This window comes from Phoca vitulina, unplaced genomic scaffold, assembly GCF_004348235.1.
Source record: "Phoca vitulina isolate PV1807 unplaced genomic scaffold, GSC_HSeal_1.0 scaffold3, whole genome shotgun sequence".
Lineage (NCBI taxonomy): Eukaryota > Metazoa > Chordata > Mammalia > Carnivora > Phocidae > Phoca > Phoca vitulina.
Genome location: NW_022589706.1, coordinates 8,825,104 through 8,841,711, shown reverse-complemented (window position 1 = coordinate 8,841,711; position 16,608 = coordinate 8,825,104). Strand labels below are relative to the sequence as shown.

At 45.6% G+C, this 16,608-nt stretch overlaps 1 protein-coding gene across 3 annotated transcripts in view; it reads left to right on the top strand.

The window, feature by feature from the left end:
• FAM184B (family with sequence similarity 184 member B) overlaps nucleotides 1-16,608 on the top strand; it is a 163,541-nt gene that overhangs the window by 107,020 nt on the left and 39,913 nt on the right. For all 3 annotated transcript variants that reach the window (XM_032400064.1, XM_032400065.1, XM_032400063.1), the window contains 2 exons: nucleotides 4,275-4,385; nucleotides 8,654-8,761. In XM_032400064.1, the coding sequence (XP_032255955.1) occupies nucleotides 4,275-4,385; nucleotides 8,654-8,761 (219 nt within the window). The remainder of the gene's footprint in view (nucleotides 1-4,274; nucleotides 4,386-8,653; nucleotides 8,762-16,608) is intronic.

Here is a 16,608-nt window from a genome sequence, read left to right as displayed (position 1 = left end):
GGAAGTTAGGCTGTGTAGAATTAGAAAAAGCCCTTGTTTTCTGCTAGGAATCTTTCTCCCAGGCGTCTACACTGTAGTGACCGAGAGCACACTTTGGCAGAGTTAGTGAGCGTCTTTACCGGAAAGCATGTTTAACAAAACTTTTATTCAACAAAAGCTTCAGTGACTAAGAAGCTAATCAATGAAATTAAAAATTCAGAATTTTTCTTTGTTTCTGTTGGTTCTTGGGAGCAAAAGGATAATTTATATGTCATTTTTAGCAAATGAACTTTCCAAACATCAAGCCCTGCAAAAGGGATCTTCGATTTACTGAAGAGATGATACCCATGCTAAGTGTCCACTTCATGTGACCTTACAATCTAATTGCATCCCCCTTTTCTTCTAAGTGCCTGACCTCAGGGCCACTGGCCTGAGCTGGACTTGGCCCCACAGAAAGTGTACAGGTGTCCTCCAGGTGATCAGTAGCAATATCTCTTTAGATGCTCAAGTCGGAAACCCAGTAGTCAGACATGACTTCTCCTTTGTGTGTCACATTCAGTCAGTCATCAAACCCATTCGTCCACTTCTTTGATGGCCCTGGAATATGTCCAGTTCCCCCTGTCCTTGGTGGTCGCACACTGATCCAGTCACCCACCATTTCTTGCTGGACCGTGCGATGATCTCCTTACTGGTCTCCCTGCATCCCTTCTCCCCACTTCCTTGAATCCAGTCTCCATTCCAGGGGGATCTTCTGAAAACTCAACCTTGGTTTCATACTCTCCCAAGGCCCCCTATCATCTTCATGGTGTAGTTCAAATTCCTTCACGTGGTTTTTAAGACCCTACGTGGTTGGACTCCTGGTTGCCTCTCTTGCTTCATCCCACACCACTCCCCTGTTCAGTTCTGCTCTCCAGCTTTTTAGGTCACCATTCATTCCATATTCTTTCCCTTCTTGGCCTTAATGCCTAGCTCTCCCTTAAGGGGGATCACTCCCCCCCTCCACCACCCAAATTCACCTGTCTCATTTTGTCCAGTTTTTACTGATCCTACCTTCACATAGCTGTCACTACATTTCATTATAATCACCTATTTCCTACTTGTTTTCCCCACTGGGGAACCCTGTTCACTATTACCTCCAGTGTGTCAGAGCCAACTTCTACTGACTCCTGAGAGGCAGGTGTCACATCTTTTCCCAGCTCTCTGCTCAGTGACATCGTGGTAGTAACTTGAAATCGGCCATAGTAGGAGTACTTATACATGGAAATCAACAAATGCTACAAAGCAGTTTGATTGATTGATTGATTGATTGGAAGCCAGTTGTTTAACATTTACCAGCACACAGTGACTGTATCCCTAGCCCCTTCAATACTTGGCATGTAATAGATATTCCATTGATATTGGTTGGTTGAATGAGTGAATGATAGGTTTCCATTTAACCCCAGGTCATCCCAGGGAAATTTTGCTCTGATTTTAATATTTCCCTGCATGTGAGAATGTAGTTGGCTTTTTGACTTATGGAACACTGAGAATTGTGTCAGTAATGAGCATTCTCTTTTCTCACTTTACACTGTAAAACTTAAACCCAGATGTCTACCATGTCCCACTGCCGCCCCCCCCCCACCAATATTTATCAGATTTGGGGTATAATCTTAACATTTGTTTTCTTTTGAATTTCTTGTGTATTTCTTTTTTTTCTCAAAGATTTTATTTATTTGAGCAAGAAAGAGAGAGAGCACAAGCGGAGGGAGGGTCAGAGGGGGAGGTAGAGAATCCCAAATAGACTCTTCACTGAGCATGGAGCCCCACATGGGCTTCATCTCACGATCCTGAGATCATGACCTGAGCTGAAACCGAGTCAGATGCCCAACCAACCAAGCCACCCAGGCACCCCATTGTTAATTTCTAATTTGTGTTTTCTTACAATATTTTATGACTATTGTAGGCTTCTTTTTTTTTTTAACTTGGAAGTAGAATTTAATAATTGTGAAGTTATTTCCTTTAAGTAATATTAAAAGCTGAGATCCAGAAGTAAATCAATGCCAGGAATAAAGTAATGGTTTATATAAAATGCTGCTGACTCTGGGTTTATTCATTCCAGTGACTTTTTAAATTAATAAATCAATCTTTTTTAAATTTTAATTCCAGTGTAGTTAACATACAGTGTTATATTAGTTTCAGGTGTACAATATAGTGATTCAGCAATTCTCTACATTACTTAATGCTCACCAGAAGTGTACTCTTTAATCCCCATCACCTATTTCACCCATCCCCCACCCACCTCCCCTCTGGTAACCATCTGTTTGTTCTCTATAGTTAAGATTCTGTTTTTTGGCTTGTCTCTTTTTTTTCTCTGTATGTTTGTTTTGTTTCTTAAATTCCACATATGAGTGAAATCATATGGTATTTGTCTTTCTAACTCTGACTTATTTCACTTAACATTGTATTCTCTAGATCTATCCATATTGCTGCAAATGGCAATATTTCATCCTTTTTCATGGTTGAGTAATATTCCTCTCTCTCTCTCTCTCTCTCTCTCTCTCTCTCTCTCTCTGTGTGTGTGTGTGTGTGTGTGTGTGTGTGTGTGTATACACCACATCTTCTTTAGCCATTGGTCTATCAATGGACACATGGGCTGCTTCCCTTAATTTGACTCTTTTAAATAATGTTGCAATAAACATAGTGGTTCATGTAACTCTTTGAATTGGTGTTTTTATATTCCTTGGGTAAATACCCAATAGTTGAATTACTAAATCATATGTAATTTTACTTTTTATTTTTTGAGGATCTCCATACTGTTTTCTACAGTGGCTGCACCAGTTTGCATTCTCACCAACAGTACAAAGGGTTCATTTTTCTCCACATCTTTGCCAACACTTGTTGTTCCTTGTGTTTTTTATTTTAGCCATTCTGACAGGCATGAGGTGATATCTCATTGTGGTTTTGATTTGCATTTCCCTGGTGATGAGTGATGTTGAGCATCTTTTCATGTGTCTATTGGTCATCTGGATATCTTCTTTGGAGAAATGTCTGTTCAAATCTTCTTCCCATTTTAAAATGGATTATTTGTTTTTTGGATGTTGTGTGTTCATTTTTTTAAGATTTTATTTTTAAGTAATCTCTACACTCAATGTGGGGCTCGAACCTACAACCCTAAGATTAAGAGTTGCATGCTCTGCCAACTGAACCAACCAGGCACCCTGAGTTCTATATTCTTTATATATTTTGAATACTAATCCTTTATTGGATATGTCATTTGCAAGTATCTTCTCCCATTCAGTAGGTTGTCTTTTAGTTTTGTTGATTGTTTCCTTTGCTGTGTAGAAACTTTTCATTTTGACGTAGTCCCAGTAGTTTATTTTTGCTTTTGTTTCCCTTGCCTCTAGAAGAACGTTGCTATGGTTGATATCAGAGAAATTACTGCCTGTGTTCTCTTCTAGGATGTTTATGGTTTCAGGTCTCACATTTAGGTCTTTAATCCATTTTGAGTTTATTTTTGTGTATGGTGTAAGAAAGTGGTCCAGTTTCATTGTTTTGCATGTAGCTGTCCAGTTTTCCCAACACCATTTGTTGAAGAGACTGTCTTTTTCCCATTGCATATTCTTGCCTCCTTCGTCAAGGAGGCATATAAACATGGATTTATTTCTGGGATTTCTATTCTGTTCCATTGACCTATGTGTCTATTTTTGTGGCAGTACCATACTGTTTTAAGCACTACAGCTTTTTTTCAAGTAAATCTTGAAATGTGGGATTGTGATACCTCTAGTTTTATTCTTCTTTTTCAAGATTACTTTGGATATTTTGGGTTCTTTCATGGTTCTATACAAATTTTAGGATTATTTGTTCCAGTTCTGTGAAAAATGCTGTTGGTATTTTGATAGGGTTTGCATTAAACCTGTAGATTGCTTTGGGTAGTATGGACATTTTAACAATATTTGTTCTCCCAATCCATGAGCATAGACTAGCTTTCTGTTTGTTTGGGTTGTCTTCAATTTTTCTCACCAATGTTTTATAGTTTTCAGAGTACAGGTTTTTATCTCCTTGGTAAAGTTTATTCCTAGGTATTTTATTCTTTTTGGTGCAAGTGTAAATGGGATTGCTTTCTTAATTTCTCTTTCTGCTGCTTCATTATTAGTGGATAGAAATGCAATGGATTTCTGTAGATTAATTTTGTATCTTGCGACCTTTATTGTAAGCTTCTTTGAACCCCTTTGGGATAAGGCAGGGTGTGAATATGTACATGTCCTGTCCATGCGTTCATGTCTTGGATGTGGATAACTCTTCTAATCATCATTTAGGAAGTAGAAGCACAGTTGGAGGAAGTGAAGAAGAAGTCAGAAAATGAAATCAAGCAGCTGGAAGAAGAGAAAGCAGCCCTAAATGTGAAGCTCCAGAATTCTCTGCTAGAGGTAAATCCCGAATTAATGCAGTGCTTGGGAGTGATGGGTCTGGGTGGGAGTCTTGGCTAACTGAGATGCCAGGAATCTCAGAAAACTGGCCTGACTTCCGTACGTTCAGCATCCTTGGAAGAAAGGAAAGGACTTTGGCCTGACAAGAAATCTGTCTCGTGGGGCATAAATTTAGCTGCGAGTAACAGCCTGATTTATGGAGGCTTGACAAAGAGGCCTTTAATGTCTCGCATGAAAGGAGGCAGTAGGCTGCTGGGGTGGATTCTGTGTATAATGACATCAGGCCTGATATATCTGAGATTCCCACAGTCTCTCCTCCTCCTGGGCTGTGTCCTCACTTTCCTGGGTTTTAGGCGCTTTTGCCTTCATGGACTCCTTCCTCTATTGAAAAAAGAATATCAAAAATTATATTTTATGACTACATTGGCATAAAGATTAATATAGCCAAGCTGTATTTTTACTTTCTGACTTTAAAAGAAATTCAAACATTGTCATGGCCCCTCAAAGTATCGTGGGCCCTAGGCCCTGTGCCTGCTGCGTCTAAGAAGTCAGCTCAGATTCCCCCCAGGCTTGGAAAATGACTGTCACTGCTCCGTTGCCAGATCCAAATTTACACCAGGAAATGGGGGGGGGGGAAGGGGGTGATGACCAGGCCTGCCCACTTCATCAGGAAACCACAAGCCTTCACAGAGGGCTCCCACTGACTCCTCCTCCCATTGGTCATATCCGTGTCACCAGGCCAGCCTGGGGAGGCACGGAGGAGGCAGGCAAGGGAGAAAGGAGTAGAGAATGCCTGTAGACCAGCTGAACATCACAGTTTGCTCTGTGGGTCCACCCAGAGACTAAGGTCAAAGTTTAAAAGATCTGTTGGCCATCCTATGGGGGGAACTCGTGGGAGGGACTGGAAACAGGCTTCATTCTTGAGCCTCATTAGACCCCCCAAAATGTGAAGGGGTTCCCTTGCTTCCCCTGCCCTCTCTCACACCTTCCAGATGAGCCCTGAGTCCACCCTCCCCTTAGGAGTCCATGAAATTGGTTCCTCGGGTGCGCCTGGGTGGCTCAGTTGGTTAAGCGACTGCCTTCGACTCAGGTCATGATCCTGGAATCCTGGGATCGAGTCCCACATCAGGCTCCCTGCTCAGCCGGGAGTCTGCTTCTCCCTCTGACCCTCCCCCCTCTCATGTGCTCTCTCTCTTTCTCTCTCTCTCATTCTCTTGCTCTCAAATAAATAAATAAATAAAATCTTAAAAAAAAAAAAGAAAGAAGGAAAAAGAAATTTGTTCCTCAGCCCTGGCTGAGCACTGCAACCTTCTGGGGGAGCTTTTAAGAATCTAGAAGCCGTGTGCAAAACAGTATTGATTGTTTAAAAATACATAGTGGAGTTCAGTCTGGAGACACGCCTGAGAATGACAGAAGGAAATTTGAACCAGGGGTTGTTTCTAGAAGGGAAAGAGGGTGGTAGATCAGGAGAAGCTCGGGGGCCGCAGCTGTATTTGTGATATGTTATCTCTTCGGCTGAGTGATGCGTGTCCACGTTATGGTTTCCTCCAACCTTTTTTTCTATGTCACAAGTTATCATTTTTCTAGAAGGTGAGCCTGCCATGCCTTGGACTTGCTATATCAGGGGCTCTGGAGGAGCAGTCCTGGTGGAAAGTCTCTGCTCCAGAAGCTCCTGTTCCACCTTAGCCCAAGGTGGCGGCCCAGTGAGGATGCCCATTCCTTTCTCCCTCCTCTCTCCCTCCCTCCTGAGCTGTACTGCCAATTTTCACATTGGATCTGGACTACGCTGCTCTGCAGAGCTTAGGGAGGCTTCACATATGTGTGTGGGACCAGCCCAGTCATGCTTCTGACATGGGACACTGGGGTCCCCCCGCCGACTATTTCTCTAAATGCCCCTGAGAACCCCTCTCTAAAAATGACAAGGGTGAATTTTGCTGGGTGCTTACTTTAGTTAAGGTACTGCCTAAGCGGTTTACATATATTAACTTTTAATCCTCACTACCACTGTACAAGGTAGGTACTATGATTATCCTTGGTTTACAATGAGTAAACTGAGGCACAGAGAAGATAAATCACTTCCTCAAAGTCATACAGGTAAGGACTAGCGGGGCCTGGGATTCAAACCCAGGTAATGCGGCTCTGAAGACCCCACTCTTAACCATTATGCCAGTACTCCCTCTAGCACGGTATGCCGCATCTTTGATGACCGAGGATCATATCTACAGATGGCTGGCCTGACCCAGAGGCTGACCTTGACAAAGCGCCTCAGGCCTGCTCTTCATCCTCCATTTCTTCCACGGAGCTAGTGGTGACCTCATCTAGTCCCCCGCTTACCAAAGCTAGAAATGGGAGAGTCAGCCCTGACCTCCTCCATCTTCACCTGGTGTCCCCGCCCTACCCCATCATCACATCCAATCAGTCGTCAAGTCCTGTGGGTCCTATCACTAAAGGTTCTCAGTCCCCTCCTCTCCCTTTATCAGACCCCCAGATGGCTTACCTAGACTCTGTTTTTCTTTACCTCTTGTAGATGTTACATAAACAATTGCATAGGACTCCCATTTGAATATTTCGCAAGCCTTAGCAAGATGCAGTATAAATAGTTTCGTAATCTTCTTCTTCTGTGATATTGCCTAGAGTCTGGCAAGAGCCTTGGCCTGTACCTCCCTGCCCCCACATTCCCCATGGGCCAGCAATTCCCAGAACTAGCCTTTTAAAACCCAAATCTGCTCAAGGCCCCACTCCTCCTTCCCCCAAATCTTTAATTTCCATGTTTTTCATAATTGGGGCCTAGCCCAGCCCACCACCACTACCCCCCGGACTCTCTTTCCTCCCCGCCATTCCTGCATGCTGGGTCCCTGACATGGAACTTTCCTCCAGTCTTCACACACGTCCTACCTTCCCTCTGCCATTGCACCTGCTATTCCTGCCCCCTGGAATGTCCTTTCTCACCCTTGCCACTGACAGACTCCTATTCATCCTTCAGCACCCCTAAAGTGCCCTGGACTCCCCTGGGCAGAGTTTTTTGCTGTAAATTCTCTGCAGTAGTATGTGTCTCATAGTAGTTGTTGTGAGGATTAAACAACTTTATACTGTAAAATGCTTAGGTCTGTGCCTGGCACAGAACAAACACACCATTCGTGGTCCTATTATTATTTTGTCTTCTGAATATTGCTGTGATGATAACCATCTACCTGCTGCTTCCTCCATAAGATGACAGCTCCTGGAAGGCACAGGCTGTATTTTATTCTCTTACCATCTTGTTCTCACCCTGTCCCTCTTCCTTTCCTCCTCATACCTGGCATGGGGCCTGAGGAGTGTTAGGTTTCCTACAAAGATTTGTTAGCCACATCTGAGTTTTCCTTATGGTTATTCGCCTTGTTCTTCTCAAAGTCTAGAGCAGAGAAGCCAGTCTGTTTAATCGATACTCTACAGTTAGTTGGCTAATCATCATCATCATAATTAGGGCTATACACTTTAAAAGCACCTTCTAGCCACCCTTTCTTTGGTATAATTCTTAAATATTGTTCCTTTTCTTTACCAACTAACTTTTTAAAAAAAGAAAGAGAGTGGGGCACCTGGGTGGCTCAGTCATTGGGCGTCTGCCTTCGGCTCAGGTCATGATCCCGGGTCCTGGGATCGAGCCCTGCATCGGCTTCCCTGCTCTGCGGGGAGTCTGCTTCTCCCTCTCCCACTCCCCCTGCTTGTGTTCCCTCTCTCGCTGTGTCTCTCTCTGTCAAATAAAAAGAAAAAAAAAGAAAGAGAGTGATCCTCCAGGAATGGTGTGAAAGCCAAGGAAAACCACCCTACAGTTCCCGTATAGGTGTACTGATGTGCGTAATTTAAAAGGAAGTATAGAGGGCACCTGGGTGGCTCAGATGGTTAAGCGTCTGCCTTCGGCTCAGGTCATGATCCCAGGGTCCTGGGATCGAGTCCCACTTCGGGCTCCCTGCTCCTTGGGAGCCTGCTTCTCCCTCTGCCTCTCTCTCTCTGTCTCTCATGAATAAATAAATAAAATCTTTTTAAAAATAAATAAATAAATAAATAAAAGGAAGTATAGAGTACAATACACCTGCCAGGCTCATCCTTTCTAGGAAGATGAAGCAACCAGCCAATTAGAAATGGCTTTTCCAGAAACACTTTTAGAAGCTGTCTAATGGGGCACTGTCCCCAGAACAAATTGACCCGGGAGAATAGTTTCGCAGATTAATGACCCCATCAGGAGACGGGGCTCCATTTCATTACTAAGTGTTTCTTTTCTTCTATTTTAGGTTTTAAGACTGGAAGAATTTATCCAACAGAATAAGGTGCGTCCTGGAAAAGGCAAAGAAAGGCCCCAGGGATTGGACTGCCGGCACCGCAGCATTTTCGAGACCCAGGTAACCTCTGGTTTTTTTCCTGCTTTCATTAAGGATATTTCCCTTCTCTCAGCGCTTATCATCCCTCGTGACACATGCTGGCATTAATGGGCTTTTGTATCTCCCTCCTCAGAGCTGCCAAAGCGTCTGAAAAAAAAAAAAAATCACGACAAAATCCATTTGCAAAAACCATGAGGAAAATAGAGTTCTGGGTAATTATCCACGTGGTTTGAAAAAGAGCAGGGCGTGTCAGATGCAGTCTTCCCTCCCTGGCTGAGAGCAGCTTGCCTGGCAGATAAAAGGCTCGGTGCCTAGGGGCGCCTGGGTGGCTCAGATGGTTAAGCATATGCCTTCGGCTCAGGTCATGATCCCAGGGTCCTGGGAGCGAGCCCCGCATTGGGCTCCCTTCCCAGCCGGGAGCCTGCTTCTCCCCCTCCCTCTGCTTCTCCCCCTGCTCACGTGCGCTCTCTCTCTCTCTCTCTCTCTGTATCTGTTTCTCAAATGAATAAATTAAAAAGTCTTTAAAAAAAAAAAAGGCTCGGTGCCTAGAGGCGGCCTTGGGTTCTGTCCGGCGGGAAGCATAGTGATAACGCCCCTGGCCGCCCTCTGCCTCCAAGATACCAGCCACTCTCACGCTGGCCCTTTCGGTGAGGCTGCCCTTTCAGGGACCCTGCTCCAGGGCGGAAGCCGGTTCCTGTGTGTCCTCTGCCCGCTCACCATAAGCCGTTTTATGTTCCTAGGGCCGCCATAATGAATCTCCACACACTTGGTGGCTTAAACCACAGCAAGGTGTGGTCTCACAGTTTTGGAGGCTAGCCGCCCCAAATCAAGGTGTCGGCAGGGTTGGTTCCTCCCGGCGGCTGAGAGGGAGACTCTCCTGCATGCCTGTCTGCCGGCTTCTGATGGTTGCTGGCAATCCGAGGCGTTCTGCGGCTTGCGGATGCCTCACTTCCCACTCTGGCTCTGTCCTCACGGGGCCTTCTTCCCTGTGCGTCTATGCCTCTGGGTCTTCACAAGGCATTCGTCTAAGGACACCGGGATCCTTGGTTAGGGTCCACCCTAATCCAGTAGGACCTCGCCTTAACTAATTACATCTGCAGAAGCTTCTATGCAAATAGGGTCACATGAACCGGTACTGGGGGCTAGGACTTCAGTATATCTTCCCGGGGCCACGGTTTAAGGCAGAACATAAGCATTCGTTTTAACATTTGCTGCATGATGTCAAACACATAAATAATTCCCGTGAAGTTGGCGTTTGAGTGTCCTGGTTTCAGTGATCCTCTTGATTCAGCTTCCCTGTTAATTAACCTCTGCAGCTGGAGCCAGCAAAAGCCCACCACTGTAACAGTTTATTTTGTTACCGTCCCGGATTTTCAGTCCACTTCATATTCCAGGTGGGAAAACACACGTAAGTGAGTCTGAATCTCACTGCTTCGTCCTCGCCCAACTCTTATTCCCCGTGTCCATGTGCCTGAGTGTCGACAGGAACTGCAGTTTCTCTCCCTCGACCCCAGACTTCCAGAGCTTGAGCTCTGGTCCCTCCAACAGCCCCCAAGGCCCACCCCGCTGGAATGACCCCTACTTAACCACATATTCACTGGGGTAAAAATGAGCCAGAAATCTGGTGGACATCGATGTGAATGACAACATTTGTATGGGACCCGGTCAGCTCTAGAGCGTCGTCCCCATCTATTACTTCTTTGGAGTCTTCCAACAACCCTGTAATGCACTCATTTTACAGAGGAAGAAACTGAGGCCCAGAGCAGTTGTGTGACTTGCCCATGGTCACAGGCATGTCAGCAGCCAGGACAGGACAGAACCGCTGGGTCTGTGGCTCTGAGCCCCAACTCTCCTTGTGAGGGTATCAACACATGCCCAGGATGCCTCCCAGATAAAACAGACCTCAGCTCTGTCTTGGGGTTGAGGAGGGCAGCCAGGGTGCCCTGTGTTTCCCATTTGATGCCCAGAGTGGGGGAGAATCCTTGAGTAGCTCTCTTTGCCCCCCCATAAGCCTGCCTGAGAAGGCTAACAGAGCAGACCCGCACCTTCCTCGATGGGGCTGGTCCTTCCTGATCTGGGGCCACGCATCCTTCCTGATGGGGTCTGCCCGAGATGTATGCAGATATTTCCATCCTCCCTCAGTTTCTGAAGAACCAGCCTCATGAGCTAGCATTCCGCTGGAAGAGCTCCTGGCCCCGGAGACAGCTGAACTTTCCACCAACACCCGATGGCATTTTCTGGAAAGATTCTTTCTCAAATATTCAACTATTTCTCAGCTCCTCACAGTGACTGTGGCAGGGAGATGGGACAGAGTTGGCTGGGCTCCTGAGTAATGAGATCCAGTGAAAATAAAGTTGATAAGCTCAGGAAGATCGTGCATCGGCTGGGTTTTCAGGGGAGAATACACACACCTAGAAGTTCTAGGTATGTCCCAGGGCAGATGAACAAGGGTCAGAGCTGTTATGGCGGCTCAGGCTTTCTCTGCCTCGTCCCCAGCCTCTACCCACCAAATGCTAGTAGCATCTCCCCAATAAAAATGTCCCAGCCAAAAATGTCTCCAGATGTTGTCCAATGTCTCCTGGGGACAAAATTATCCCCAATTGAAAACCTCTGATGTAATTAAAAATCCTGAGGAAGTTCAAAATACAAGTGCGTGTTGACAACCATAGGTTGGTTCACCATGAAACTTGGCTCTCCTCCCGCCCTCCTTGGTCTAGAACATTGTCCCTCATGAGCCCGGTTTCTAGAGAGCGGTACACACCCCTCCTAGGGTGTGTGTGAATTGCACATGGAACCTCAGGGAACATCAGTTCCATTTGATTCAACTCTACATGCACGTTATTTATTCATTCCACAGTCATTTGTGGAATACCTAGGATGGGCCAGCCTCTGAGCTAGACGCTGGAGGAGAGAAGCATTCATAAACCGACAGCTTTAAAACCAAGTGAACATTTAGTAATAGAATTAAACATCTGGTGCTGTGTTTCCTAATTAGGCAACTATTATGTGCTTTGCAGGTATAGTTTGTTCTCTTAAATTGTTTTCTTTTCAAATAATTAATCCATATATGCGGCACAGAATTTAAAGGTATATAAAGGCATACAGTGAAAAGCCTCCCTCCTCTCCCTAGTTTCCTGTCTGGTTTTGTTGTATTTTATCTCTTCTTGTATATCTGCTCAGAGCTATATACCATGCATATGCAAGCATAATTATGAATATATTATTTTTTTTTCTACAAATGGTAGCATACTGGCCTGTGCTCTACTTTTTCTACCTTAAATTTCCATAGCTTGGAGATTGCAACGCATCAGTACGCGTCCATATCAACCTCCTTTGTTTGAAAGAACGACTACCCAGTATCCCCTGTACAAAAAACTGTAATATATTTACTCTTTCCCTTATGATAGATATTTAGGTTGGTTTTCTCCATTACAAATACTGCTTCAGTGGATAGCTCTGTAGATGGATATAGTGTAGTATAGTTAGGCAAGCCCCCCTACCCCGCCCGCCCCAAACAGACCCCTGGGCTCTTACTGGCTGGACAATCTTGGGCAAATGATTTAAAGTCTCTTTGCTTGAGCCTCCTCATCTGTAAAACTGGGGCAATGATATCACCTACCTCAGAGGACTTTTGTGAGGCCGAAATGAATTAATATACGCCAGCCGAGCGAGTCGAAGCTTGGCTTAGGTCCTAGAGATACAAAGTCCTAGCGAATTTCTCAGGCTGGTGGAGAGGCTGTGTGAGCGGCCCCCTGTGGCGCAGACAGAGCAGGCCCTCCACGCGGACGGACCCACAAGGGCCCATAAAATTTAAGTTTGTTCAAGACTTGGGAGTTTTGGTTTAGACCATTGGCTCTTCTGCCAAAGCACCGCAGTGAGTCAAGAGAGATATAAATAATAATGTCACTTGAGAGCCGAGCTGTTTTCACTCCGCTCCCAGAACATACAGAGAGAGGGTTGCCAAGCCTGGGTGTGGCTCTGTCCCAGGCACAGTTAGCTGGGACTTTGCTGAACCTTTTGTCCTGATCTCTCATGGCAAGTCTCTTTGATTCTCTTAGATACATAGTTTTTTTCATTGGTTTTCAGAAAACCACGTCAGTCTTGGTAACTCTGAAGGGAAACTTTTTTTCTGGAAGATTCCTTTGGTGCCTGCGTCACAGTGAGCTGAGGCAAAAAAAGGTTGAAGTTTCCACAGATGCTCATGCCTGTACCTCTTTCCAGAAGAAAAAAGAGTCATTGGTGATTGTTCTTATTCAGGTCTTTTTGCCTCACCAAATATTTATGCATGGTGTCCATGCATGCTATGGTGGCTGGATGCTGGGGTCAGTAAGGCCCAGTCTCGGTCCTTGGAGAGTTCCATTGCTAGCGGGAGAAATAAGTATTTACTCAAATAATCACCTGGTACGATAGTCACTGTAATAATGGCAGGAAGATTCTTTGCAGCCAAGATGAGAGAGGCAGGTGTCTGCCCAGGGGAGTCCAGGAAGCTTCCACAGAGCGGTGACATCTGCTGCCATCTGCCTGGACCCTGAAAGTTGAAGGTGACTTCCCCAGGGAGGGACTAGGCAGGGGGAAGGAGCGCAGTGAAAAGTCCCAAGGTAAAATCCCCGAGGCCTGGAGGAAGGGAGACGAGGGGCGCCCTGAAGCTCTCCCCGGCCTGGGAAGGGTCCCCGGCTCACAGGGGGCCCCGTGCACTTTGCAGGGCAGGCTGGCACCATGTGGCATACCCGGTGGATCATAGGAATCCAAGGGTGTCAGCTATCTTGGGGGTGGGCGGACAGACAACCACCAAGCCCTCGAACAACTGTGGTGAGCCCTCTGTGTGGTGTGAGTAGAGGGGTCTGCTTCTGTCTGACCTGGAACAAGGCAGGCTGCCCTGAAGACTGACTCTGTGGAGAGATTCTTGGCTGAGAATCGGGCTGAGATTTGATGAACCTGGGAAGACAGCATAGGGCTGGCAACAGCTCCGGTCGGAGGGTTAGGGCATGGATTCCACCCCAGCTTTCCCCCAGACCTGTTTGGGGGACCTCAGGCAAGTCCGAAAAGCTGAGACCAGTTTCTGCATTACTGTGAGTTAGCAGACACAGACCAGGCCCTGACTCTGTGCCAAGAACAATGTACAGAGCCCCACAACAACCCTGACAGACCTCATTTTACAGGTAGAGAAACTGAGGCCCATGCTCCAAACCATGACGCCATACTGCTTCTCTTTAGTAAAATGGCGGTGAAATCCCTACTTGGCTCCACACCCAGAGACCTGTGGTAATGAATGGAAGAACATATATGAAGGCACTTTTCAAAACTGTTCAAGAATCTATAAATGTAAGATGACTTTATAGTATCTATGACAATCCCCTGTAATCATTTCCGCAAAACCCCATTGCATTAGGTGTTCTATTTTAAGATGTACATAATGCTACCTTTGAAGGATTGTCAACTGAACTTGAGAATGACTTTGAATATTCCCTTTCAGGAGATTTTCTGGGCGTGGGTGTTCCCTTAAAATAGAAACAATCCAGAAGAGGTTAACGGTCTGGGAGATGAAAGATGAAGACCTAAAGTGAACGCAGGTTTAAAATAACCAGCCAGCTCTTTGCTTGGGAGAAGTTGGGAGGAGGCTTTGGTGATGGACGGTTGGAGGAGAAGCAGAACTATTTGTTTTTCTGTGCACACTTTATGCCCAGGCCACTTTGGCCCTGGACAGAGAGTGGTGGGCGGAACCGGAGCAAGCAGGAGTGTGAATTAGGGGCGGATAACTCGGAATACAGCAGGAGTGGCTCAGGGTCGTTCCTGGGAGGAACTCACTGAGATCCCAAGCAGATAACCAGGGAAGGGGCAGCTGGAGAATCTGTTCCATTTGAAGGTCAGAGAAGAGTGCGCCATTGACATGAGTATTAGTGAGCTTGAAAGCACTCGTTCAGCCAACTGTTGATCTCCAAGTTCATGTCCATTTGTGAAATATTCCGATGGTACCCTGGTGCCTCTTGAATGATATACTTTGATCTCAAATGCCGGGTACACAGGTAGCGGGAGAGAGGAGGGAAATATTTTTGACGTTTATATGGTCTGTTGGTCCCCCTGCTGAACCATAAGTTTGCTGAAATCAAGAGCTATGTGCTCTTGGGGCGCCTGGGTCGCTTAGTCCTTAAGCGTCTGCCTTCGGCTCAGGTCATGATCCCAGGGTCCTGGGATAGAGCCCCACATTGGGTTCCCTGCTCCGTGAGAAGCCTGGTTCTCCCTCTCCTACTCCCCTTGCTTGTGTTCCCTCTCTCGCTGTGTCTCTCTCTGTCAAATAAATAAATAAAATTAAAAAAAAAAAAAAGAACTAGGTGTTCTTAATCTTTACCCTTCCAGCACCTAATACACCTGTATGTGGCAGATGTTTAGCACCATCTTGTACACAACTGATACATGATGTGACAATTGAATGAATGGAATTCATTAAGGGTACCATTTTGAGTCCTAGTAGTCAAAGGTTAGATTAGGAACCCTTCAAAAATTAGTCTTGGCTGGAGGATGATTTAGAAGAACACTGGGGTCCTTTCCAATTACTTGTGGAGGGAGAGGAGGATTCACCTTTTTTTTTTTAGGAAGAATGCCCCTGTCTCTGGTCCTGGGGGATGGAAAAAAGTGAATAGACAGAAAGGATTCCTGAGTTCGCCTCCCTGTTGATTAGGAAAACAACCTTCGTCTCTCAGGTTGATCTTGTCTGTCTCACAGATATTTCTCACAGCACGTTTGTACAACATGGTTTAAACTCACACCCAGTTAAGTCCCGATGCTGGCATCTGGGGATCTTGCCAACATGGCGGTGGCGAGTACCACTGTGGTCACATGGAATCACAGGGCAGGCAGCGGGACAACCCAGGGGTCCAGTCCTCATGTCACCCTCCAGTGGCCATTGACCTGAAGCAAGTCGCTGGACTACTTCTCTGATCTCACATCCTCATCTGTAACCCAAGGATGGTAGTGTCTTTCCTGCCCACCTTACAGAGTCCTGAGCACCCATCCGTCAATGTATGGAAATAGAAAAATGGGATGCAGCTGGGAGCCGATGTAGTCATCCCGGTGCATCATCAGCTTTTTATAGCGTCTTCCACCCTCTCCTGTTTCTGGACTCCTGCCCAGGATGCCTTTAAATATATCAGTTGTTGATAAGGTGGCCCAGAAATTACATCCTGCGCATTTCCTTTCACGGCCCTCACAGTGGCTCAGAGTACATTCGAAATTCTTTTTCATCTCTATGATAACTTTCGTGAGCTATTTGTCCATTATTCATATTGCTTCAAGTTCCTTCTCCTCTTTTCCTTGATCAGGCTCCATGTGTCTTTTCAAAAAGCCAGCTTTCAGATGCGTTGCGCGGATCTCTTCTTTTCTATGTCATTAATTTTGTCTTTTGTATCTCTTTCCTTCTGCTTACTTGGGGTTTATTCTCTTATGCTTTTTCTAAATTCTTGAATGTTTTCTAATAAATACAGTGAAAGCTGTGAATTTCCCTCTAAGTGTATGTCTTTAGCTGTATCCCAGAGTTTACTTTTTTAAACCTACTTTCTTTTTGCTTTCTAATTTTATTGCATTGTCATCATCAGTCACATCATCTGTAGAATGTCAACATCTGGAACGGTGGTGAGATTTACTTGTAGACTTCTGTGGGGTCATTTTTTTTTTTAAGATTTTTATTTATTTATTTGAGAGAAAGAGAGAGCATGAGCATGAGCAGGGGGAGGAGCAGAGGGAGAGGGACAAGCAGACTGCCTGCTGAGCTGGGAGCCCAACAACTACGAAGGGCTACATCCCAGGACCCCAAGATCATGACCTGAGTGAAGTCAGATGTTTAACTGACTGAGCCACCCAGGCACCCCTGTGGG